Raw genomic sequence first — 24,535 nt, forward strand, 5'->3', positions numbered from 1 at the left:
AAAAAAAAAAAAAAAAAAAAAAAAATCAAACGCTACATAGACATTTTATTTTATTGCATCTAGAATTTTAGTTAAAAGTTATATTGTCTTTTGTTCTGTTTAGTTGAGCTTTTTTGGGTTGAACCTAATTGAGCTATTTCGTTTTGTCATAATCTATTTTAATGAGCTGCTATAGTCTTACCAAGCTTTTTGTTACTGGTTATTTAGTGCTTTTTATTATTTTAACTTAGATGTCATGAAGTTAATCAAAAATATACAAATATACAAAGTTAATGCAACGTTTAAATGTGGGATTGTTGTATATTTCTATTTAAATTGTTCTTTCCATAGCGCAGAGATAAAACCTTCCCTGGAGATTCAGTTAACAAAGAGGCACTATGAAAAAGCTCTGAACCAAGAGCAAAGGTGTGACTTGTTAAGGTTTTGATTGGATTATACTGATATGAAAGCTGCTGCTTGATACAATAATCTACGCCAATGGCTAAAAAAGGACAGAAAACAACAGTTTAGCTTGTAAATAATTTAATAAGACCAGTGGTGCAAATAATTTCAATTAAAGTGATAATTTAACACAGGCTTGAAACAATCTTTATGGTGATTCAGAAAAGTAAATAAATCAAATCAATAAAAAAGTCAAATAAATACGTGTTGTCAGTTTCTCTCTCCAGTGGCTACAAATGGTGATCTTAAACTGTAATACATAAAGTAAAGCAATTCTGTGACTGTGAAGCTCACAGGCTGTGAACCTCCTCGCATCGTTCAGTCTCCAGCCCTTTATAAAAGCATAAGCATTTATTTACACAGTGCACACCCAGTTTATCATTACATCATGGATACATTCTTTGTCATCTCCGAAGACATGTCATTGTACAGCCTATAAATAAACACTGCTGTTTTCAAAGGTTTGGATAAATTCAACTGAAAGGGCAGTGTGTAGGACTTCTGGGGATCAGTTAGCTTAATTGGAATATAGTATCAATATTTAGCTAGTCCAAGCTAGGCGAGTAATCTCTCCTTGCAGACTGTATATAGAAGATGGACATAGCTTCCAAGTTTGAAACGTGAAATCGAAGTCAACCCACATTCCTTCTAAAGGCCACGATCTCAGTAAACACTCTTCTGATGTGTTTAGTTTCAGATGTTATTGAATACACGATAATGTTGAACCTATAAATTATGGTCAACAAAGATGCTCCAGCTAAAATTTTACAATAAGTGACAAATTAGTGAATGATGGAAATTCCAACTTATCATAAAAACCTTGAAATCTGACAAGCAGTACAATGTTTTGACTTCTCTCACTCACTATAACTCATCAAAGACAAAAAAGATGCATATTTAATTGCACTTATAATTAATTTTTCCATATATGCTGAGATTACATAAAAATATTGATTTCAAAGATTTAGTTAAAAATGAATGTGCATGATTTATTAATCCAATATAAAAATATTTTCCAACACCATAATGCATACAGTGTGTACTTCTATATATTCCGTATACATTTTATTCATTAACTTACATAAATGTCATATATTATAAAACAATCACATCAGACCTGCTCTTCTCACTGTGACATCAGTTTAATTTTACAATCAATTAAACTTTCCAACACACCGTAGATTATTAATAATAGAACTTTTAAAAAATATATAAAAAATATACATTTATCTATATGTTTTTTTGTGTGTGAAAATTTCAGACTAATTCAAACTGATTTACAGTTCGGATTTGCACCTCTTTTTCACTGGCTTGATTCTGTTTGCTGAAACTGCATTTAAAGCACGCAATGCATATTTCGGTTTATCCACAACGATGAATTAGCCAGTTATAAATTCCAGATTAGTACAATCAGTGCTTTTGCGCATTAAGGCAAATGCATGTGTTAACTTGCATGTTAGTGTATACAAATTCTGTAAATGTTTATACTTAGAGGCAGATGTTAGTGCATGTCACGTGTAACATACTTTATGGATTTAGCCCTGTAAAACAACAGCAATATCAAAAACACACCTTTTAAAGATAAATGTAAGAAGATTAGAAGACCCACTGTTCCACTGCTCATTTGACAAGTTCTGCAATTTATGTGGGAAACCTAAACCAACATAGTCGTACGGCAATTCCTCATGAAATTTTATATACTTCCGTGTAACCGCACATGAATTTCATGAACAAGATTTTTCATCAGTCTGATATCATATTTAAGATTCTTATTCATATGTACACAAAGTCATGTTTCTCCAGCTTTAAAGGGATTTAATTTGGATTCTGGTTAAATTTCCAAAACTACATTGTTATGTCTAGGCAACATAAACTACTGCACTATGGTCAGGAAAAGATAACTGATTGATCTCTGATCTCCGTTTGTTGGTTGCCACGTGTCAGTTCAAATGCATTTGTTTCAAAGAACAAAAACACGCCTTTTGTGAATAGTTCATGTTTTGCTGCTCAGTGCCAGTGTGTAAAGCATTATGTAATAATGCTTTACAGCCTCCTCCTCATGAGCCCTGGGTCATTACTGGTTTCTGCAAGAAAAGCGAGACAAAAATATTGATTGACTAGTATTATGGTTAATCAGCCATTTAATGCTTTGATTGGGTTAATGAAATCACTGTTTCAAAGCAATCGAGACAAAAGATCAATATGTGTTTAATACATGTTAGAAATATTTATAAACCTGCTGATGACTTATGAGCCATTATGCAAGCTGTGAGGTTTGTGAATGATTACTCAGGCTTGAAGAAAGGAACACGAAATTGACAACAGATGTACAGCGTAGTATAGTGGACCTATGATGCTCACTTCCAACTGCATAGTTTTATTCTTAGATTCTACTTGGGTAGCTTTGTGTGAATCACAGTTTAAAATATTTTTTGTTCATCTTGTTTATTTTATTTATCTAATGAGCCTCGGTCCCGCCAGTTCATTGTCTGTCTGAAACAAATTACTTCAGCTGTTGTCCTTTTAAGACCACCCTCCTGCTAATGCCTCAGCCACACTGAAGTTAAAAGACGGCGGAAACCTCCTGTCAATAGGCGAATTCAGTGGTTGGGCTTTGATCGAACTGTATTTGTATGCATTTGGTAAACAATTGTAATTAGCTTCAGTCACTTTGATTTTTCAGCAATGCATCTTGTTGCAATGGGGATTCAACCCAACTGGTTGACAGCTGGTTGTATATTCATATATAAAAGCAAAGTGGACCCACTGTCGCTGTAGCATAAGACAGCTTTCTGGTAAAGATCTGAAAAGCAGGTGGGTGGGGCTTCTGTGTCTGAGATGACCAAATTAGGGACATTCTTTCTCCATGACATCATACAGAGCCAAAAGTAGAAAAAAACTGTTAGAAACAGTGGTTAGAGGTGTCTGAAGCTTGAGCTTTTGTGTTACAGGGATTATTTATACACATGCGGACCACGTTATTACAAACTTGGGGCATATTTAATATGAAGTCAAACACCTGGATGTATATGATGTTAATTACAGAAAATAAGGAAAGGCAGAATAGGTCCACTTTTAAGAGAAAATAAGCACGTTTTTACATGCTTTATAATGCTTCTGCAAAGTATAACAGTGTGTAGAGCAAAAGCTGAGCACTGATCAAATTACAGTGTGTTCATATTGGGGTTGCTCTGGCTATGACTAGGTTGAGGACTGCTGAACTGTCACGGACCCGGCTCTGGAGGACTCGGGGGTCCGTGAGCAGGATGGACCGTTATTATTATTATTATTATTATTATTATTAGTGTTGTTGTTATTATTTGGGAATGTGTGTTTTTCTGCACTATGCTGTGTTGTTCGGTGTTCTACTCATTATATGTACAGGCAGGGTATGGGTGTGGCCCTGCAGGAGGACTGGCCACACCTGAAGTTCCTGCCACACATCTGTTGGTGATCAGGGCTCGTCGGGGGAGCTACTTAGGAGAGTGTTGGAGCTCCCACCGGCGCGGAATCATTGAGTTGTCTACCCAAGTGTGTGTGTGTGTGTGTGCGCGTCAGTCAGTCAGTCAGTCAGTCAGTCAGTCAGTCAGTCAGTCAGTCAGCGTACAACGGTGCAGTTCGTGTATGCCCGCCGGGGTTGGTGTTGATGGCTGTTTTTGTGGTTTTCCCTCCAGGTGGAAGAGTGGACCAGAACGGCAGCACGCACAGGGTGTGCGAGAACACAACAGCGGGGAGCACGAGCACAGACGTCGGAGGGGAGCACACACACGGGATTCAAGGGAGCATCGGGGAGTTATTGTGTTTACAGCCTTCACTGTAAATAAAGTGCACTGTTTGCATCGCAGAACCATGCGTTTTGGGTCCTCATTCCCCCACATCCCCACGGTCTGCCAGCCAGACCGTGACATGAACACTGGACGATACGCTGTGTTGAAAATGAGATATATTTTACTGGATGAGGCTCCTACAGTGATAAAAGTAAAAAGAAAACCAAAAAAACCTCCTGTGATTTAAGGTTCACATTTTTTCTCTTAACAAGGGAGGCCTCAGAAAATATTGTTTCTGGCTCTTTTTAAAATTCTTATCATTGACTTTAGGTACCTTCAACTCAGAGACAAAGTGTAATGCAGACATGCATATTTCTTCAAGCAGGAAGCCAATTATATTATTCAAAACAGCCACATAATCACTGATGCCATTATTTTTCTCTCTTATCAAAATTACCCTGAGATTTTCCACCATTATATTGTGTAATCAAACATCCCAGCGTATGCACTTAATTTCAGACAAAGTAATTTTAACCCAGTATGAGATTTAACTCTTTCCTTTACCAACAAAAACATGATTCAGGAAATGTGAACGTGTGCACTTGATTGGGGGAAAAAAAGCAGGAAATGCGTTAAAAAATGAAATTATTTCAAAACACCACAAAGCTAGAAACCACCAGCAGCTCAAATCAAACAAGCAGTGAAAGCCTGGTGTGATCAGCACGTGAAGAGTTCATTCCTGATATTCAAGGCATTTTACTAAAGGAATTTTTATTCACATTTGGGAAAATGCATGAATCCACGTTTTGTGATGGAGGTTAGTTGAGAAGATTGATATCCACTTTCATGGATCCTTAAACTTTGCACAAATCCACTGGAGCAGCTCAGGAGCATCTCTAGCATCCTCACCTTCAGATGGAGTCTCGTTTCACTTTATTTTGTTTTTTTATTTATCCATATTCATTCATGACATGGGACAAAATGCACAGTGAGCAGGTTTACAAAGCAGCTTTTTTTGACTGACAAGTTACAAAAACCTTGAATTAAGCTTTCTGAAAGTGAGGGCTGGATCTGACTGAGTAATTAAGGGAGACTGCACAAGCAGGGATTTGACTTTTTAAAGGTGGTATTAAACCCCAGCCTGGATCGATTACTGTATAAAAACGTATTTTAGTATAAAAGATCAGTGTGATTAGTCACCCACTGCTTTATGTCGACCTTTTCTGAAGCCTCAAAATGTGCATGTTTTGCAAAAAAAATAGGATGCGACGAGGAAGGGCAGGCCTGACTGTGACTGCTCATTGGCTAATCACTTGTGATTCATAACTTCATAAATCGGCTTTGATACCACACATAATTTTCAATTTTGAAACCTTGTATTACCTATTTAAACAAGCAGACTTAATCTTTTTATTCAATATGACCCAAAATTAGTGACTGAGCCCATAAACTCAGCAGTAAACTATTTCCAGAGAGAGAAAGCTGTTTTCCTATAAACGTCTAGTAGTGGAGTGTTTTGTTGCAACCACTCCAATTGCCATCTGGTGGCCTTCAGATAAATCAGCCGCATGTTTCCACATTGATTTTTACATTTCGGACCTTTACCTGAACCTAAATATGTTGCTTTTCCTAAACGTATCCAGGAAGTTGTAACAACCACAAGATAAAGTTAAAAAATATCATCACAGTACACATTCAAATTTAGCTTCACGGCTGTAGATCTCCCAACTTAATGTAAAATTAACTATGACAGTGGAATCAATCTTCTCACATAAAAAAAATTGGTAAGCATCGAATGCCAGTTTTGTTGCAGCACTTTTTTTTTCCCCTCCAAATGGCACTTATGTAGTTTGGGAATTGAACTCTTCACAGCACCCAGCACCGTAGGGTGGGGTCATACCGCACAGGCAGCCCTGGTCTTGGCCTTTGTCACTGGGTTCCTCTGTGTCAGTGAGCCCCTGTAGAGGGAGTTCCTGGTAAACCTGTCCACCTGGTCTGGAAACATACATCAGCTGCATTGTACATTGTATTCTACAGGCTCTATTTTATCAAAGCACAGTTAAAAGTCAAATTATGGCTCTTTTTGGGATTCAGTCCAGAATCTAATAGTTAGAAACAAATGTGATGTTTCAAAATCCCAGATGTGGGATGCTGAAAATAAGCTTATTGGAAAACTTTGATGGGAAAGTAAATTAGAAACACTCTATAAACTTTAAATAACAACTGGCACCAAGTCCAAGAGCAGGTTACAAAAGCACTTGACTTGAATTTGGCCTAAAAAGAACTTTTCAGTAGCAAAGAAAGATAAAAAAAATAACATAATATGCTAAAAAATTAGATATACTCCCTATTCTTTATAAAAACAACAAAAAAACACAATACTGTTTAAAGTACAAGACACATGGTAAGTCTCCACTCAATGAATCAGATGAAGTGCTATCCAGCTGGGAAAATTAAAGCCATAGTATAACGAGGACACAGTGTTCACTGAGTTATAGAGCAGCTCATCATGTGTTCTAAGTTTCAAAAGGTTAAGATGTTCTGAGTTAGCTGTGATGCCCTGGGGATTGATCTCAGGGGCAGCAGTGTCAGTTCTTACTTGTGGGAAAGTTGTAGGAAAGTCTTCTGGCTTGGATCGGGATTGCGGACTGCAAGACAAAGCAGAAGGCAAGGAGAAAAAACATAAATTTAGGATGTGGGAAAACTTTTATTCTATTAGCATTCTGGCACCTCGATGCTTTACAAATGTTCATCATAGGCAGACCTACTCATAGAAATCACATCTGTGGTTATTTTGAGAGGCAAATCAAAGACCATCGTGCCACATAATCACAGAAAACACGTTGGCTCTAAGAATGACGCCTGTGTCCACTTGTTTGATTTCACACAAACATAAAAGGGTTTTGTATAAGCAAATGTTTTCTGTCATAACAGTTTTGGATATGAAACTCAGTGATATAATGGTGTTACCTTTCTTTTTTTATCCGAGGACATGCCGGCAGCGTTCAGGGCAGCAATCCTGCTCTCGATGTCAGACACCTTGGAGTAAAAAGAAAGAAATGACAGGATGTGCCACAACTTTACATCTCTTTGCATTTTCAATACAAATCAAACTTTACTTAGCCTTTAATGTAACCCTCACCTCACTCTGGGCATTCTGGACATTAGCTGCTGCTTGAGCTACTTTGTCTTCCAGTTCAACCAGTAATGCAGTTGATCCTTTGAAGCTTGCCTTTGATCCCTCCTCTAGGGGGTGACCCTTCCTCTCCAGGCTTTCAGAGGAGTCATTAGCCTGGAAGACAAGTCCAGTCAGAAAGCAAAAATTTTCATTTTCAGGTAAAAAAAAAAAAACAACAACAAAAAAACTTAATGAAATTTGAAATGATGTCATGTTAACAAATTATGTGATAGCTAAATGGTGCCACTTGATTGGTACCTGCTTACAGTGGGGTCTGAAAAATTATGTAAAATCAAATGTACCAAAATCTGCAGTTCTTCTTCGTGACCACCGGCTCAATAAGTTTGGTCCCACGTCCATTTTCCTGATACTAAAAGCCAGTGTTACCTGATACTTTAAATACATTAAATTAATTGAGCTAATGCTGGCTGAACAAACTTGTAGTGAAGTGATGTGAAAACATCATGACTCATCAGTGCACTGCAGCTTAAATGGAAGGAACTGCCAGTGAAAACAGTTGAGGAAACTTAGCACGGCAGCTAAGCAGAAGTTATTAATTTAATTCGTCTTCTTTTTCCGACAATCTGGGAGTGATGGTTGCAGACGAAAAATAAACCCAAGGCCTGAGTGACTTGATTTATGATTCCAGTGTGCACTTGAACCGATTTCCAGCAGAGGTCGGCTGGAATTTCATGAGCCATGCTGTTTTTAGTAAGTGCAGCAAGCCAGATGCTCACGACTTATGTCTCTTTCTGTCAGTAAACAAACTGGTAATGAATGCTTGCGCGTACATAAAAAAAACCCTGATTTCTTATAAAAATGCCACAGAATTTGTACCTTCAGAGATTCTGTCTGCTGAGGCTGCTCCTCCTCGAGCCTGGAGACCACGATGCTGGCTCTGGATGTTGGTCTGATAGGTAGTTTGGAAGGCCTTGGATCCGCCTGTGGGCTCCTCCATGCTAGGATTTCTTGGGAGGAATGTGGTCTCTCGGGCTCGTCCTCATCATCAGAGGTCAGGCTATGGTCACTGATATTGTCTGTCATCTCGTGCAACCTCTGTCTTAGCTGCTGCTCTTCCAGGTCCACTTCGTTCCACTGAGGAAGAGGAGAGGTGCTGCTGGGAGTGGGAGAAGTCTGTTTGGGAACAAAGCACAGACAATGTGACTGAGACAAATCTACACAGCATACGGTTAATGTTTTTACTTTGGATCTTGAATGACTGGATCGTCAACCTAATGGGAATTGTTATACTGATTTAAAATGTACTGCTAGAGTGAATGCATGATGTATAATACACAAGTGCTCCATCACTGATTATGTTTTTCTGTTTTCATACTCCAGTTTTCTTTTCCAGGCCAAAAACAAACAGACTGCAGTGTACTTTGGTGGCCTCGGGTACAGTCCATGTAATTATAACCTAACATACTCGTTGGATTTGAGGGAAACTTTGCAGGATTTCCCCTGACTTCCAATCAACCATCTTCTATCTATTATTCACTTACAAATATTATTTTGACAAATGCTTCACATTGCAAACACGAGAGCACTGCTTTAATCTGATCTGATTGGTGCCTAATGTATAATAGCACACTAGCATTGTTTTGCTCATGAAAAGGTTAAACGCAAACCCCTTTGGTGGCTCCATCACTTCATTTAGACATAGTTTTACATCACTTTGCTTCACTGCTTCATACAGACATACCCACAACAGTGATGGGGAGTGCCACAGGATGCTCGAAATTTTTTCCACATGTGCAAAAACCTTGTTGCATGTGTGGCAATGAGCACTGTCAGCATTTAGGCCTAGTAAAGTGTAACCAAACTTTTCTCCAGCACTATCACTGAGAGCAGAGTCTCTGTGCTGCAGTGAGAGATGGCCAGCTTGGCCCCTCACAGAAACAAATCTGTCTTAATCTCACTACAAACTAGAAAGTCGCTAAGATAAATTGCTATCGTCTCAACTGATATTCTTGCTTTAGGAGATTCATAGATCCATAACAACTTGTTTTCAGTTTGCATGAAAGACAAGTGTCATTTCTAACCAATGTGTGACTGTGAAGATGTAACAAGGATCCTTAGCTAGACTTAAACTAGGGTCTATAAGTCCTAACCTCTAACCTAGCATGTTCAGAACACGCATATAGGGTTATCATTTGAATTTCTCATGTATCATTCAACGATTTTCAACTGGAAGATTGTGCATCTGTTGTACCTGTAGTTCTTATTTATGTGGAGTATTCGAATAGAATAGACAGATACAACAGAAAGTGGGCAGAGCTTAGTGTACCGATTACAATAGACACATTCATTTGTCCAGCTGTGTTCTGACCACTCGGTAATGATCCTAAACAAGAACTGGAACATGGATGTCTGAAAGCACAAGAACTCTGTTTTTCCTTCACTGATCACATGGACATTAATGCAGACTTATCGCGTGCAGACAGAACAGTCAGAACATAAGATATATGCAAATTGATTTAAGCTGTGCTTTGCCACAAGAAAAAGAGGAAAAGCATGAGTCAATCAACTGCTGCTCTCACTTGAAGTTGAATAGCCACTAATTAGCGACTGAGTCTAAATTCTACATTCGTTTCTGGTTTGCTGTTTTTGCGGCTTGGCTCAGTCTGTGATGATACTGATGTGGGTTTGAGAGCTCACGGCCCAATTAAAGACAGACACTGAACCCACTGAGATCACACATTTGATTAGAGGATGATGAAATATGAGTAAGTGTGTGTCTCCTTTCTTTAGCACAATGCATGAACAATGAGTTAGTTTTCTTTATTTGAAAGAAAATACCTTCAAAAAAAATCAAGTTTTCATGCAGGTACATCAAGTGTGTTTGTCTTAAAGTTGCACTGATTGTTTTGGCCACTTGAGGGCGGTATAACAAGTATAACCATGACCCTGACAAATTGTGACTTAATAAAAGTGAAGTTTGTGTGCACTTTTAGCTGGTACTGGCATGGCATCAAATTCAAAATAGAAAATTATTTATAAAAATAAAATAAAATAGATGTAATTTGTCTTAACTATTTTCATGTAAATTTAGGCTTTAAGTGATTTGAAAATCCGCTAGTCTGTACATTGTTATGCTAAAATACTGCACAGTGTCTCTAACCATGGCTTTATAGATGTAAACAGGTTCTTTCAGTCTTTTAAGCTTCACTCATTTCTTTCTAGGCTGCTGCTGAGATGCTGATCATGAAATTTTGGCAGCTGTACTCTTGACACCTGATAGATTTACCTGGTCATATGTTGAGGTGACTTTCTGCTCCAAGCGGTTCAGAAGAGTCTCAATTGCTGACATCCGTCTGTTAATGTCAGTGATCTAAGAAAGAAAGGAAGAAATAAATGAAAGTACATATAGAGGCAGAATTAAGAAATATTAATTCATAAAACAAACAAACCCCAAAATAACACAAAACGTAAGGAACATTACAAAAAATGTATAGTTTTCAAAACATGAAAGTACTGGACACTTAATGGTTTAAATGGTACTGCTCACATCTATGCTATGAAAGCAAATGCATGTCTTAAACCACTCTGACTCATACTGAACCAATCAAAACACAGTGGCACCAAATATGCAGAATCAGAATCAGAATCAGAATACTTTATTGATCCCTGGGGGAAATTATTTTTTGTTACAGTGCTCCATTTTAAACCAACATTAAGACAAGACAGACAATACGCTAACTAAGAATAGTACAATATATACATATATATACATACATACATACATGGTTAAGCTACAGTTTCACATGTTCTCATCAGAGTGAGCTGTCTGGATATCAACTCGTCCCCAAATCTGATTTCACCATATTTCATCAATGTCTAAATTTACTTGGATGAAAGAAACCAGAAAAATATATTTAAACTAAAAGTACTTAACCAAATTCACATTACACTGCACAAAATGCTCTTCGTGTACAAAACTGAAGACTAAATGTTCCCTTCGATAATTGGCCATAATGGAATAATATTTTCTCTACACGAGATCGCTCCTTGGTACATGAAGAATCATATTTAGGTCAGGAAGTCAAGCAGACAGTCATCTGATGCACCTTTGATGTCTTGCCACAAGAAAAATTCCTCTCACAGTTCATCCAAATTCAACCTCCTAAAAAAAATCCAAACTCTTGATACTAATATTAAACTTAGGCAAACAACCTAAACATAATTATTTAACTGCTGTGGTGCATTATGGCTCTCAGATGGTCAGGGGGGATTGATGTTAAAGGCAGAAAGAGAAAGACAGTAAATACAATTTTAAAAAACACTGGAAAATCAAGGTTTTTTTTCTATAATTGTTCATTCTTTTCATCAGTGTATAAGCATGAGTTGTCATTACTCTGTCACCATTGACTGTAAATAAAAGATGCAAGTAGCCACTCTAAGTGTTACATTTTGCTATGTTGTTTGTTCTTTTATTGAAACCGTATGTGATGAGCGAGGTGTGGCCCTAAATGAGAAATGGTAAATGGTAAATGGCCTGTATTTATATAGCGCTTTACTAGTCCCTAAGGACCCCAAAGTGCTTTACATATCCAGTCATCCACCCATTCACACACACATTCACACACTGGTGATGGCAAGCTACATTGTAGCCACAGCCAACCTGACAAAGCTACAGTTTTATAATATGTGATGTTGTAAAGCAAATCCATATAGACATTATATTCTGTAAAAAAAACCTTGAAACTAATGACTGAGAAAGTCATGAGGAAAGTCAACAGATCAATGGAGCCAAAGGAGGAGTCCTTTGGCAGAGCTGTACTGGCTCCTCTTTTTAGTTCTGGACATTTTTATACAGAATAAGCCTGAATAAACCTGCGACGCAGTAGTGAGCACTGTTGACCAGTTGTGTTTAATGTCTTTATTAAATCTATAAATGTACTCATTTAAAACCATGTAAACATATAAAGATAGGGTGACATTTAGAAGCTGACAGGATGCCTGCAGACCGTGCAAGAGGGAAATCCAATTGTAATTATTGCAGCTGTGCAAATATTTGAATGCAAAGTTCAGACACTCCCATATATTGATAATGGATAATATTATGTGAACTCTCAGTTCCATTAACTGCTTTGTTTTCACTGAGCAGGTATGTATTTACTCTAGGTTTTATATTTATCTCTGTGTTTTTATTTCTTGCAGGATGTTGGGAGTTTGCTAACAGGACACCACCTGTGGCACTCCCATCTTTGGAATTCTTGCAAAACTAATTATGCAATGACATGTGTACACCTCCTCTAGGTGGACTATAACTTGTTGCTTGTTGTCTCTTTGGCTACACTGATGTAGAAACATTGATAACAAAATGTTAGCAAAGTCCTCAAGACTTATATTCAAGACTTTGAGTCAGATTCCATAATATATGTTGCATATTTTTGACTGTTGTTTGATTATTTGTTGAATTTATAAAGAAATCTGAGACCAAGTTTTCAGGGACTGTGAAATGACTAGGTTTTACCATAAAACTGTTTGGTTGGCTTGATTGACGTGGTGTTGCTATCCATAATCTCATACAGCTGGGTTCAGATCTGGTGACTGTTTGCATGTCTCTTCAGTGTGCTGCCCAGCTGTGAGACAAATTTACCATGACACAACTTATCGAAGGTATAAATCAGCGCAGGGAGACAGGTAGGCTGGATAATTCCTTCTGTTTTCATGGCTACTCACCATCACAGAGTTTAATTGCTTTCTTTGTTTTTATATTCCTTATCTTTAAAAACTGCAAAGAATCTTTTTATGGCTCGAGTTATACCTCCATATAAACTCCAGACTGTGTTTGAATCACCTCAAAGACAGATGAACTGAAAACTGAGATTCACAAGGATAAATCCAGACATATTGATTAGTGACAGCAGTCAGCAAAGCAGCCTCCTCAGACTAATGGTAAACAAAGTCTGTTTTCTATCTGCTTCACAAGAACAGAACGGCCACGGTTACTGCTTCAATCCTTTCCAGGGACTGTGTTTAATACTGACACATAAATAGACACTGATGTAATGCATGTAACCTCCCTCTGATCTAGCAGCTGTCTCCACGACATCACTCAGCACGTCAGACTGAAGAACTTGTGTCCGACTTCCAGCATGCACTGCTTGAAAGGCTTAAAATATCAGCTTGTTATTTGTGTTCTTTCTAAACTGTGCCTCTAAAGCGACACTGCAATTAATGTATGTACCAGATCAGATCAAATGCTGAGTTTGGTATGAAGTTTGAACCCATACAACCCATTCAAAACAAGATAAAGTTTATCATGTTAACACTACAGTTTGTTGTCCCATTTGACCAATGCAGGTTTTAAAATTAGATGAATACAACCTCTGATAAACTGCAAAATATGGTCATTCCGGACAATATGAGGGACATCATTCTGCAGGGAGAAAAATTATTCACAGTTAGAAAGTATTGAGAACAGTCTTTTCAGGAGTGGACGTCCCAACTAATTTATCCCAAGGTCAGTCTGTGCAATGCTGAGAGGAACTGCAGAAAACCAAAGCGCTACATCTCAGACTCTACAGGCCTCATGTGACATGTTAAATGTTAAAGTTCATGACAGTACAATCAGAAAAAGACGGAACAAGTATGGCTTTTTTGGAAGGGTCGCCAGGAGAAAGCCTCTTCTGAACATGGCAGTACAGCTTCAGCATCTAAACAAACCACAACACTTCTGGATGATGTCGTTTGGACAGACGAGACCAAAGTGGAGATATTTGTCCATAAATAAAGAGCACAATGTTTGGGGAAAACCAAGCACAGTATATCAGCACAAACATCTCATATAATCTCATATACACTGTCAGCGCGGTTCTGTAGGGCTGAATTGGGCTTGTTTTGCAATCACTGGAGTCGGGCACTTTGCTGTCATTGAATGATGCGAGGCCATCTATCTGACAGCTACAGAACAATGATTCCAAAGATTATGACTGCAGTTCAATTCATAATCCCGAGTGGAATTAATAACAACAATTTACTGAAAGTTATTCTGAGCTGCTTCAATCAATCCAACACCATGTCTCAGTGATCACAGATTTGAACCATGTGATTTTACTGCATCAGCTGAATTTTTCTGCTTTCCTTATAATGATTCACCAGGCCTACCCTTTTCCAATTTCCCCTACCAACAAACAAAGTGAACAGAGCACAAAAATAAAGATTATCCAAGAAAAAAACAAAACACGGGCATTAAACTTTTATGATCATCATTAAAACCACATGGATCGTTAATAATGTGGAATCTCACAGCTTTACGTTTTAATGTCTGGCTGTGTTCATTGGTGTGGAATGCAGGCAAAATGTATATAATAAGCCAGCAACTTTCCTCCACTCACAGAAACCAGACGTGAAAGACGATTTATGAGTGTCTTAAATGAGTGTAATGTAATGACCATTTCGTGTGATGTTAATATGAGGCATATGAAAGACCTGTGGCGGATGGTTGGCTGAGCTCAGGCTGTCCTGAGATGTTTGGCGGCAGAGGCCTGAATGCAACTGGTAGAGTGGGTACGGCTGGCAGTGCTCATCCTCTTCTTCTTCTGAGTCCTCAAGGCCAGGCAGGTAGACGCTGCTGCTGCATCGAGGGCCTCCGATGCTGCCGCTGCCACACGAGGAGTAGCTGAGCCGGGAGATGGAGCGGGATGGGATTGTCCGGCTATCTGAGTACACCAGGTCATCTGTGCAAAGCAACCTCTTTGTCACAGGTGCCATTATACCAGCAGTAAAATAACTACAATGCTAAGTATTATAAGTATTATAAGTATTTTTCTTTGATCAGTTATTCATTACAAAGTAACAAACAACAGTTTAGCACATTATAATTACTTAATTACTAAATTCAACAATTCCAGTTACAATTGCAAATAAAACAATTATTTTTGTTTTATTTGCAAGTAACACAAGTTCTTGTGTTACTTATAAGTTCCTTGATTATTTTAATATTTAAAAAAAAAAAAAGTTTTATTTGTTCGTTTGAATCTAATTTCTACCTTGTTGTGGAGTTATTTCAAGGTCCAGCTCTTTATGTTGTTCATCCATGATCTGATGAAACACGGTGGCCATATCTGCCTCAGCAAGCATCGACTTCCTCCCGCCTACATCCATGACCATGATGTCACGATCACCCGGCTCCTGGAGGTAAGAGTGGAGAATTGTGTGCAGGTTATTCCCTTTGACTTCTGCTGCTTTTCCGGCTCAAGTAGGAAAAGCCTAAATTTACTGCTGCTTCACATTCAGTCCAAACAGCATACATTTACAGCAGGAAAAAACCACCTGAAACAGTTCACTGCATTAGAAAATCTGTTCAGCTAATAAATGGACAAGATGTGTCCATGTCTGCACACACAACATTTGGATGTACACAAAAAGGGTTATTGTGGCCAGATACGAGAATGAATGATGACAGTGCTAATACAGTACTGTCTAGCCAACATAGACAATGTTTGGCAAAGACAGAGTGCAGAGGCAGATGGTCTTTGTTATGGATTACAACATGCAGATTAGTTTGTTTTGGAGGGATGCTAGTTGTGGTTAGTTTAGTTGTCTAGCCTGTACCTCATTTGAGGGTCCTCTTGATTGGCTGAGGTAGTCAACGTCCAGTTTGAAATCAATGGGATCAACAGTTAACCTCCTTTTGACCTTTTTCATCTTTGGAGAACATGAAGGGGAAACACCATCGTCAGCAGGGAGGAGAGAGGAAAGCGTAAAGAGATAAACCTCTGCCATGACAAAAGGCTGTTTGCTCCATACACTCAGAAAGTGATTGACTTGTCGCCCTTTAATGTACTGCTGCTGTAGCAGAACTAACACAAGTATATACCTTCTACTGCTAATTAGCCTGTTATAATAGATTCGTATTGCTTGTAGAGACAGAAGTGGACTTTTACTTATGCATGATGACCAAATACTAAGCACTAATTGCTTCCCATGGGGCTTATAGTCACATTTTTTTTTTCCTTTTAACCAACAATAGTCCAAATACACAGGCCACCTTGTTAGGTACACCTAGTTCATCCTGGGTTGGACCTCCATTTCTTTTTAGATGATATCATCATATCTCCATCACATCTCTACTGGACTCAGATGAACTCAACATGAACTCATTATCATGTTGCTGTCATGTATTATAATTGGATAATTAAAGATTTGCATTAACAAGCAGCTCTGTGTGGCTTTAAGTGTATGTGTAGAGTTACACTTAAATACCTGGCTAAAAACAACAAGGCTATAATATTTTAGGAAGGTTTTAATAGGGCATACATAACACTTAAAAGCTCAGGTCTGCAGTAAAATAAATATGATTAATACTTATGTTATTACATTTATATCTTTTGTTTTATTTATTCATTTATTTTTGGTGCCGGTGCATGATTCACAGATACATGCACGTGGGTAAATATTTTAAATGAGTTAAAAGTAATGCTGAAATGAGAGACGCACACCATGGGTTCTTTGGATCTTCTAGGGAAATTTGATTTAAGGGTGCATATCCATGTTCCAGTGTTGACATAGCATCAGGGTCACTGAGTCTCTACCAGCTCCAAACACTATCTAAACTGAACTGTAGCTTCTCTGAGCAGGCAGAATGTGAGCCGGTTTCCTTACAGGGAAATGTCAGAAGGTTCAATACATTAGGCTGTTTGGAACAGCAGAGGGCACTGTGTCTAAAAGAAACTTGAACGAGGGATCCAGTGAACAGCAATCTGTTTCTGTAACGTCCATCAAAATTAAGATTCTTTAAGATAAACATATATAGAAAAAACTGCAAGGGTTGGAAAAAATGCATCCGGAGACCCAGCAGAGCCTGGGAGTCCTGTCATTTCTCAACAGTCAGCACAATGATTGAAAATAAACAAAGCTTAACTTCTACAGTACACACAGAGTGTGGTATAAACAATAGTAATCTTCATTTTATGATGAATTCCAGTGGAATCAGTGCCCCCACACCCACCCTTATTTTCTAAACCAAAGGCTTGCTCAGCTCCGGTCTGACTCTTTTATATATGACAGCTTGGTATTTCCCCACTGCACTCTGCAGCCAGTGCTGGCCTGCCCGTGCCAGGCATTCCAGTCCTTCACGAGGGGCTGGCCTAGATCACTAAGATAACCTGTGAAGAAAGCACCTCTGCTTTTTATCAGGAACCAGCCATCAGTGGGAATTAGTGTTGACCAGCGCACACTCGTGCAAAAACTCCATTGATTAAAGAAAAAAAGAGCAAACATGTGGATGCAAAATTAAGCTACAGTGAAGTTGTCTGTTTTGCAGATAAGCTTTGATCACACCTGACTTAAATTCCCAGTAACTAATAAACAGGATATTGCCTCTTGTTTTAGGAAATGCTTGCAGATCTCCACATGTCACATCAGCAAATAACAAAATACCTGCAAATGATTTTCTCTCTGCACACACTAAATTCATTTTTTGTTTTATGATGCACATCAATTGAGTCGCTCCTGTTGGCAGCAAACTCACTTAAACTTTACAACCTGAAACACAGCTGCATGCTGTCTTTTTATGTAATGTGTTAACAGAATAATAAGGCAACTCCAGAAGCTTGTATGTTCTCTCTGTGGATGTTAACTGTAAGTGTGAACATTAGTGAAGTGTCTGCATGCGTTCAGTAAGATAATCACCCATCTGCCTGCTTTCCTTGCTGCTAGTCTGTCCATTACATCACTACCAGTTTCCCACGCTGTCAGTCTCAATATTGACATCACTACTCTTTGAGCCAATCAGCCTCCACTCTGCGTGGTTTAACCCTGTGCTCTCCATCATTCTTCTTTTCAGACTCTCAGTTGCTCAACCCGCCTCCTCCCCATCTCTACCTCACCTGAGTCCCTCAGAGCTGCACCCAAGCCTCAGGCTTCATCTTCACCACCAGCGTCAAGGCCACTGGGATTCTGTTCTGCTGTGATGGGTTACCAGTCTACTCATCTAAGACAACAATTTGTCTATCTCAATAAATCATGTTCAGTTCTTTTAAATGATCTCTCCTCATCAAAATAGGAATGATTGTTGTTTTCTATGAGTTAGCACTGTGATGGACTGCTGACCTGTCCAGGGTGCATCCTGCTCAGTGATAACTGGAATAGACTCCAGCATTGCCAGAGTTGTACAAAGCTTAACAACATGCATAAATGTATAAAATCTACATGTAAGTTGTGGCTGCATTGTGAGCTGAACAGTCAAAAATGACTGATGTAACATGATAAGCCAGCAAGTTATTGCAGTGGTTAGCACTGCTGCTCCACAGGAAGAAGGCTCTGAGTTTAATCTATGAGTTTTAGGAGGAATCTGTGTCCTTCCACCTTTTAACCAAATTTAGATCCAAACAAATGTCTTTACTATGACCTCAGAAGGTGTTTCCTCATTTCACTTTTCATTTTCCATCCAACTCTCAACATTGTTCAAACATTTAGTAAGGCTGCCCTTAAAACGATTTCAGATAGTTGTTAAAATTGAGGGGAATCTACTGCTAGTTCTTTTAAGATATGAAAATGATTTAAAAATGAGCTGCCGTACCCTTTGGTGTTGTTGTGAGTCTGTTGCATCCATACTGTGCTCCCCATATGCACCTATAGACAAAGAAGGAAGACATGGCAGTGTTAGAATAACCAAAAAAAGGTTTTTTGTTTTCCAGTGTGCATGCATTTCCAAAGATACCATGTGACTGAAACCAGAGTCACTCCAGACTACAGAGACCTCTGTTATTGTTAACCAGTGGCCTTTGACCTTATAGTGTGAACCTTGTTTACAAAGTACAGCAAGAGAAAGCAAAAGCAGAAACACTATGGACTGTGTTTCAGTCCCTCTTTATGAGAGCGTTTACGAGGGAGCTGCATTTTTGCAGTGTGTAACAGTTCCCTCTTGAATACAGCACGAGAAAGAGGGAAGAAAATGCTGGGAACAACAAAAACTTTACACTGAGCATAAAAGCAGAAAAAGATGAATATTCATATTTTTAGATTAGTCTTTTAGTTCTTACTGTTAACTGCTGAACTAATTTTGGGGCTTTTGCTACATTTTGCAGAAATTATCTGCAGAAAAAAAACCCCCGTGACACACACTAAACTGTGGAAATACAACTACAATAACCTCGTAACATAAGTTACACTTTTTATGTTCTTGAGTCTTTCTGACTAAACCTTCCCTGGCTCTGCTCTTTTACTGTTGATATGCCAGTGGCAATGGGAGCCAGATGACTGTGCCAGACTAACCAGAACCTTTAGGTCTGTTCCCAAACCGCTGTGCCCACCGCATGTGTGAGGCATTCAAAAACACCAAAGGGATCGTTGTAAATGAACGAAAATGAACCTCTCTTATTTACTGTATCGTTATGCTTACAATTATCATCACAGATGTTCCTGTTAAATGTTAAGGTACCAGTTAAAAAAATATATGTATCCATAGAGACCACACATGGGGCTGAATTAGGGGAAAAATAAGTGGGCTCAAATTGACTCTTGTTAGTGGTAAAATGGTGAAAAATAGATTTATTTAGAACAGTTAAGGTGAATCAAAATGAAAACAAAACAGGTACTAAAACAGAACCTGCCTTAAAAGTTTCTGTTGTACAATTACAATCAAATAAACACAGCCAGGCAAACAGGTAATGCACTGGAAGCAATAACTGAACAGATTCACTGAACGAGTTTTATATCTGACATTCAGTCAACTTAATGTCAGAAACTTTTTGCCTGACCACAGAATGAGTCCATTACTCATACAAATCTCTGAAAATAGTGAATAGAAGTTAGAAATGAGCTTTCTGATCATGTTTACAGAAGACCCAGTGAGTCATTCATCGTTTTGATCAAATGTGAGGTCTACATGTATTTGTAACTTTGCTTCTGTAGATCATCACGTGTAGTTGGATAATTGACTGACAAGCAGTTTCGTAGCTGCTGGTAGAAGCAGCAGGATGAACTGTGAAGTATAGCCTCAGTCAAATGCTGCCAAACTGACTGGACAGAGATTAACGGTGGAAGTGGGTAACAACCCAAAACAAAATGTAAAAGCAGTGTTTCTCAAAGTTAAGGAATGGGATATTTCTCAATGGCATGCAAAGAAAATCCTGTTTTCACTCTGAGAGATGGATTGCACATTCCAAGATGGTGCCTTATTGGTGAAGACAGAAGATAATCAGGAGCACAATTACCAAAAATAAAGAAATAAATGAATGAAAGGATAATTATATAAATAGATAAAAATAAATAAAATAATAATAAAATAAACCACAACTTTAAAGGGGATAAAATAAAACAATCTTACTGAGAATTCCCAAATGTTTATTAGATCCGATAATAAAATGTCACATAACTTCATGAGTGAGTGAGTTAGCATTTAGCTTAAAGCAGAGCTGTAGCTAAGAACAGTTTAAATACGCGACCAAATCAAAGCAGAATATACTAAAATAATGAAAGCACCTTTTGGTTATATTTAAATTTTGGAAATTCAAACATATTTCTGTCTTGTGACAACATCTGACCTTTTCAGTATACTTACTGTGGACCTCAGGCATGCTCTGTGTGTCATACTCACGAGGCTCTGGAAAACAGAAGAGCAGCGCGCACATGGCTTATTAATTTGCATTTAATTATAGTTTCATATAAGTGATCCGATTCCTGTAATTACTATCACATTGTTCTCCTAATTGCAAATCTAGACGTAATGACATTAGGTTATTAACTGCAATAAATAGCTCAGCAAACTGAGATAATACAGGTAGTCCTTATACTTTCCACATAAAACAATAATCAGAAGCAGCAGTAGCAGCATTAAACGGCAGAGCCAAAGTGAGAGTTAGCCAGTGGACTGAATTAGACTTTTGTATGTGAACAAGACTCTTTTGTAAGTATCAGCAAAGAGTGTGAGGACAGGATGACACCCTCCGAGCTCTGGGGGCCCAGCGGACCATAGAATGCATACAGCAAAAAGACAGTAAAAGAATGTGTGCCTATGTGTGGAAATGCATGTTGATTTCAGTCCAAGTGGTCACATGCTGAGTTCATTTTAAACATAATACATCTGTTAACATGCATTTTTATGACTGTATTTCACGGCTACAGCTTGCATCTGTGGACACTGTGTGCTAGATTCCACATACATACACGACAAACATTTTGTCCTCCTCCCTCCACTTTTGCTCTGCTTCTGGTTGGACGAGCCCTGCAGGACCGAATCCTTCAGTTCCAGGCACAGAATGGGAGACATGTGAGTGAATTATCACAAGGCCCACGGGAGCTGCATCGGCCAACCAACTTGCTCTGTATTCCTTCCCAAAATCCTCAGGGGTGACTCAGCGTAAACAGTACCAGAGGTCTCGGCTGTTTCTATATAATTCATCACATTCGCTCATCTCCTGATGTTGTGATCTCAAAGGGTAATCTGTTGTGAGTAATAATGCTTGAAACTGACATAAAGTATGCTTCAAGGATCACTTGTATCATATGCTGTGGGTGTGGCCTCAAAATGCAGCGTGAGCAAGTTCAAAAAGAGAGGAAAAATGGTTTTGATGAGGCCTAATAGCGTCACTGGATCAGACTTTAAACCTGAGCTGCACACAATAAACAAACAGCATTTTCCTCCACCTTAGTATCTCTGGTAATAATCTCCCGCAGGGCAGAGTTAGAATAAGCATCCTGGTCAGCTGACGACAAAAGAGATACAGCTGTGAGGAGCCAGAAAGCAGGAAAAACAGGAAAGATGGAAGATTAAATCCCTGTGACAGATCTGGCAGCTTGCTAATATTTGAGAAAGAGAGCAGAAACTTTCTTCTGGTGACTTAGTGTCAGAAAAATAAAGATGCTCATACAAAGACGGCTGACAAATTAAAGGACAAGGGTGACATAAAGCGTCTTGGACCACAAGATTGGCGCCATTGCAAACACCATAAACACTATTGTCTCAAAATATATTCTCTAATTTGCCGTTTTCTTTGATGGAGAGGATCTGATGATTGCAGAGGCCCGGGCACAGCATTACTTTCAGTCTGCGTGCATCACTGTGAAGAGCTTGCATTTTGTTGTCCAGTGAAATATAATAATATACATTACAACTCCAATTCTTGAACTCAAACACAGTTCACAGATGAGATGGCGATCGTCACGGTGACGTTTTACCAGTCGAGCTGGAGTGATGCATATTTTCCAAGCAGCTGCAGTATAGTATGCAGCTGCTGAATCTCAGTGAAGCCTTTCATTTAGTGGGGATTTCTCATGGTAAGCTCAAGCAGACTTCCATGACTTCGAGTCAGTGCTCTCTGACTCTGGCAGATTGAACTTTTGACCGGCAGCTTCTCCTCAGGGCTTGTAAAGAAATGAGTGGAACAGATGGAAATTTCTTAAGATTGCCTCTTCAAAGCCACCTTGACCTGAGGCTTGACATTACAACACATTTGTAACCTTTTATTTGCACTTGTTTGGATATTCATGTAGACATTCCCTACTTGGCAACTGCCCAGAGCAGCAAGTGTTTGACTGCTAACCACTAAGCAGTTTCTAATTAGTCAGTGGGGTGTTAATCTTTTTGCTTAAAGGCCACCGTGACAGTACGCTGACTGGCAAAAATGCACATTTTCAGCAGCAGAACCAGGATTATGACATTCCAGACATAAGCTTGGTTTGAAACGAAGTAACAAACCAGACAGAAGGTGGATTGCTCACCTCCTAAGTCACTCTGAGAACGGCTGCCTTCTCCGTCGAACCTCCTGAAGAGGGAACGCATCACCTTGGCGCTGCCGAAGCGCTTGAAACGGGCACGGACGTTCTCATGGTACCACTCCAAAGTACCGATCTTGAGTACTCTGTAAGTGAGAAGAATGGAAGGAATCAAAATATAGATGCTAAAGAAGTCATTCACAGATGAGGTTCATTCTGAAAATGAATGCATATGCATTTTATATTAAGAGATTTTCTTCTATTTGTTTATTAATTCAAGTATAACATTACATGTGAAACGTTTAAAATGAGAACACATGGTGAGAAATGAGCCCCAAATGAGGCCAATTTATACACTATCCCATAATATCACATAGAAAATACTTGTGGGAATACAGACTTGCCAGCAAAAAGAGCTGTATTTTGCTCTTTTGCTATAAAACAGCAGTGTGCAGGTTTAAGCATGAGATACATAGCATGATGCTTTCCAGACACTGGCCAAGCTCCATTAAAGAACTTTTTAGTATGCAGCTTCATCTCAACAAACAATGGTATCATGGTTCCATATGGAGCTGATTTCAAGCAGGATGTATTGAAATCTATCGCTGCATCCAGCAGAGCCTAAGCAGTAAAAAGGATTTTTTAAATATCTGTTTAAAAAGCAGCCAAACATCCATCAAAGCACATCGAACCTGACGCTTAACCTTTGATTCAACAACAGTCGCCTCAAAGCTCTTTAACTACTGACAGGACATGGGTTGCCTCTTTGTTTATTAGTAATCTGAATGTGTTATTTGCTCATTTTTATTCATCTTATCAAGAAAGAACACAATGTCCTAAAAACATAAATTCACTTTTAGAAATGTCGAGTTGCCACAGCAAACCACAACTTGCAAATCAAGCTTAGCATCAGTTCAGGCCAGAAATACACAATCTCAGCTTTAGTCGCTCAGTTCAGCAGATGGAAGAGCTGGTACCCATCTACAAAACCAGTTGACAATTGTCATGTAGAGCAGTTTGTGCTATTTATGTTTCTTGAACCTGTCAAAAGTGCTGCTCGCTGCAAGCCTCTTTGCAGCCCACCACCTCTTTTCATGCTTTTTCTGACCTACTCTCTGTCACATTTACTATGATTAATGCCTGCTTTGTAGAGTGTCTTGCTGCTGAACTCTCCACCTCTGGCTTTCCATGTATGCATGTGGAAGGAAATCCCGCTGAAAATTAACAGAGGAATCTTCTTTTGACTTTAGTTTTTTCTGGCTCTAACATATTAAGTGCTTTCCCAGGTACACATCCCAGAGCTCGCTGGTCAAGTTATTAAGCATGGTTAAAGGCATGTCAGCACAAAGCTTATGAAGCTCATGGAGACAGTGTGTTGTCCACAAATGACTGGTTTAAAACTTGAACTTGAACTGCATTTATAGTTACAGTTAAATATATGATTTCTTGTATTCAACATGACACTTAGTTTGAATGACCATTT

At 38.7% G+C, this 24,535-nt stretch overlaps 1 protein-coding gene across 8 annotated transcripts in view; it reads right to left on the reverse strand.

The window, feature by feature from the left end:
• mlphb (melanophilin b) overlaps positions 1 to 24,535 on the reverse strand; it is a 46,017-nt gene that overhangs the window by 4,168 nt on the left and 17,314 nt on the right. For 4 of the 8 annotated variants that reach the window (XR_013974157.1, XR_013974158.1, XR_013974159.1 and 1 more), the window contains 12 exons: positions 23,059 to 23,198; positions 20,900 to 20,941; positions 18,917 to 18,969; positions 15,949 to 16,041; positions 15,384 to 15,525; positions 14,824 to 15,071; positions 10,634 to 10,717; positions 8,224 to 8,520; positions 7,351 to 7,500; positions 7,179 to 7,247; positions 6,808 to 6,856; positions 6,109 to 6,203 (listed from right to left, as the gene is read on the reverse strand). Coding sequence is in view for 3 of the 8 variants with exons in the window: in XM_080903572.1 (XP_080759698.1) it covers positions 6,109 to 6,203; positions 6,808 to 6,856; positions 7,179 to 7,247; positions 7,351 to 7,500; positions 8,224 to 8,520; positions 10,634 to 10,717; positions 14,824 to 15,071; positions 15,384 to 15,525; positions 15,949 to 16,041; positions 18,917 to 18,969; positions 20,900 to 20,941; positions 23,059 to 23,198 (1,462 nt within the window). In the remaining 5 variants the exon portion in view is untranslated. Of the gene's footprint in view, positions 1 to 53; positions 2,526 to 6,108; positions 6,204 to 6,807; positions 6,857 to 7,178; positions 7,248 to 7,350; positions 7,501 to 8,223; positions 8,521 to 10,633; positions 10,718 to 14,823; positions 15,072 to 15,383; positions 15,526 to 15,948; positions 16,042 to 18,916; positions 18,970 to 20,899; positions 20,942 to 23,058; positions 23,199 to 24,535 lie in introns of those variants that run through there. The other 4 variants (XM_080903573.1, XM_080903574.1, XR_013974155.1 and 1 more) reach the window with 4 other exon arrangements.

The sequence above is a fragment of the Rhamphochromis sp. 'chilingali' genome (genome assembly GCF_963969265.1).
Source record: "Rhamphochromis sp. 'chilingali' genome assembly, chromosome: 14".
NCBI classification, from domain to species: Eukaryota; Metazoa; Chordata; class Actinopteri; order Cichliformes; family Cichlidae; genus Rhamphochromis; species Rhamphochromis sp. 'chilingali'.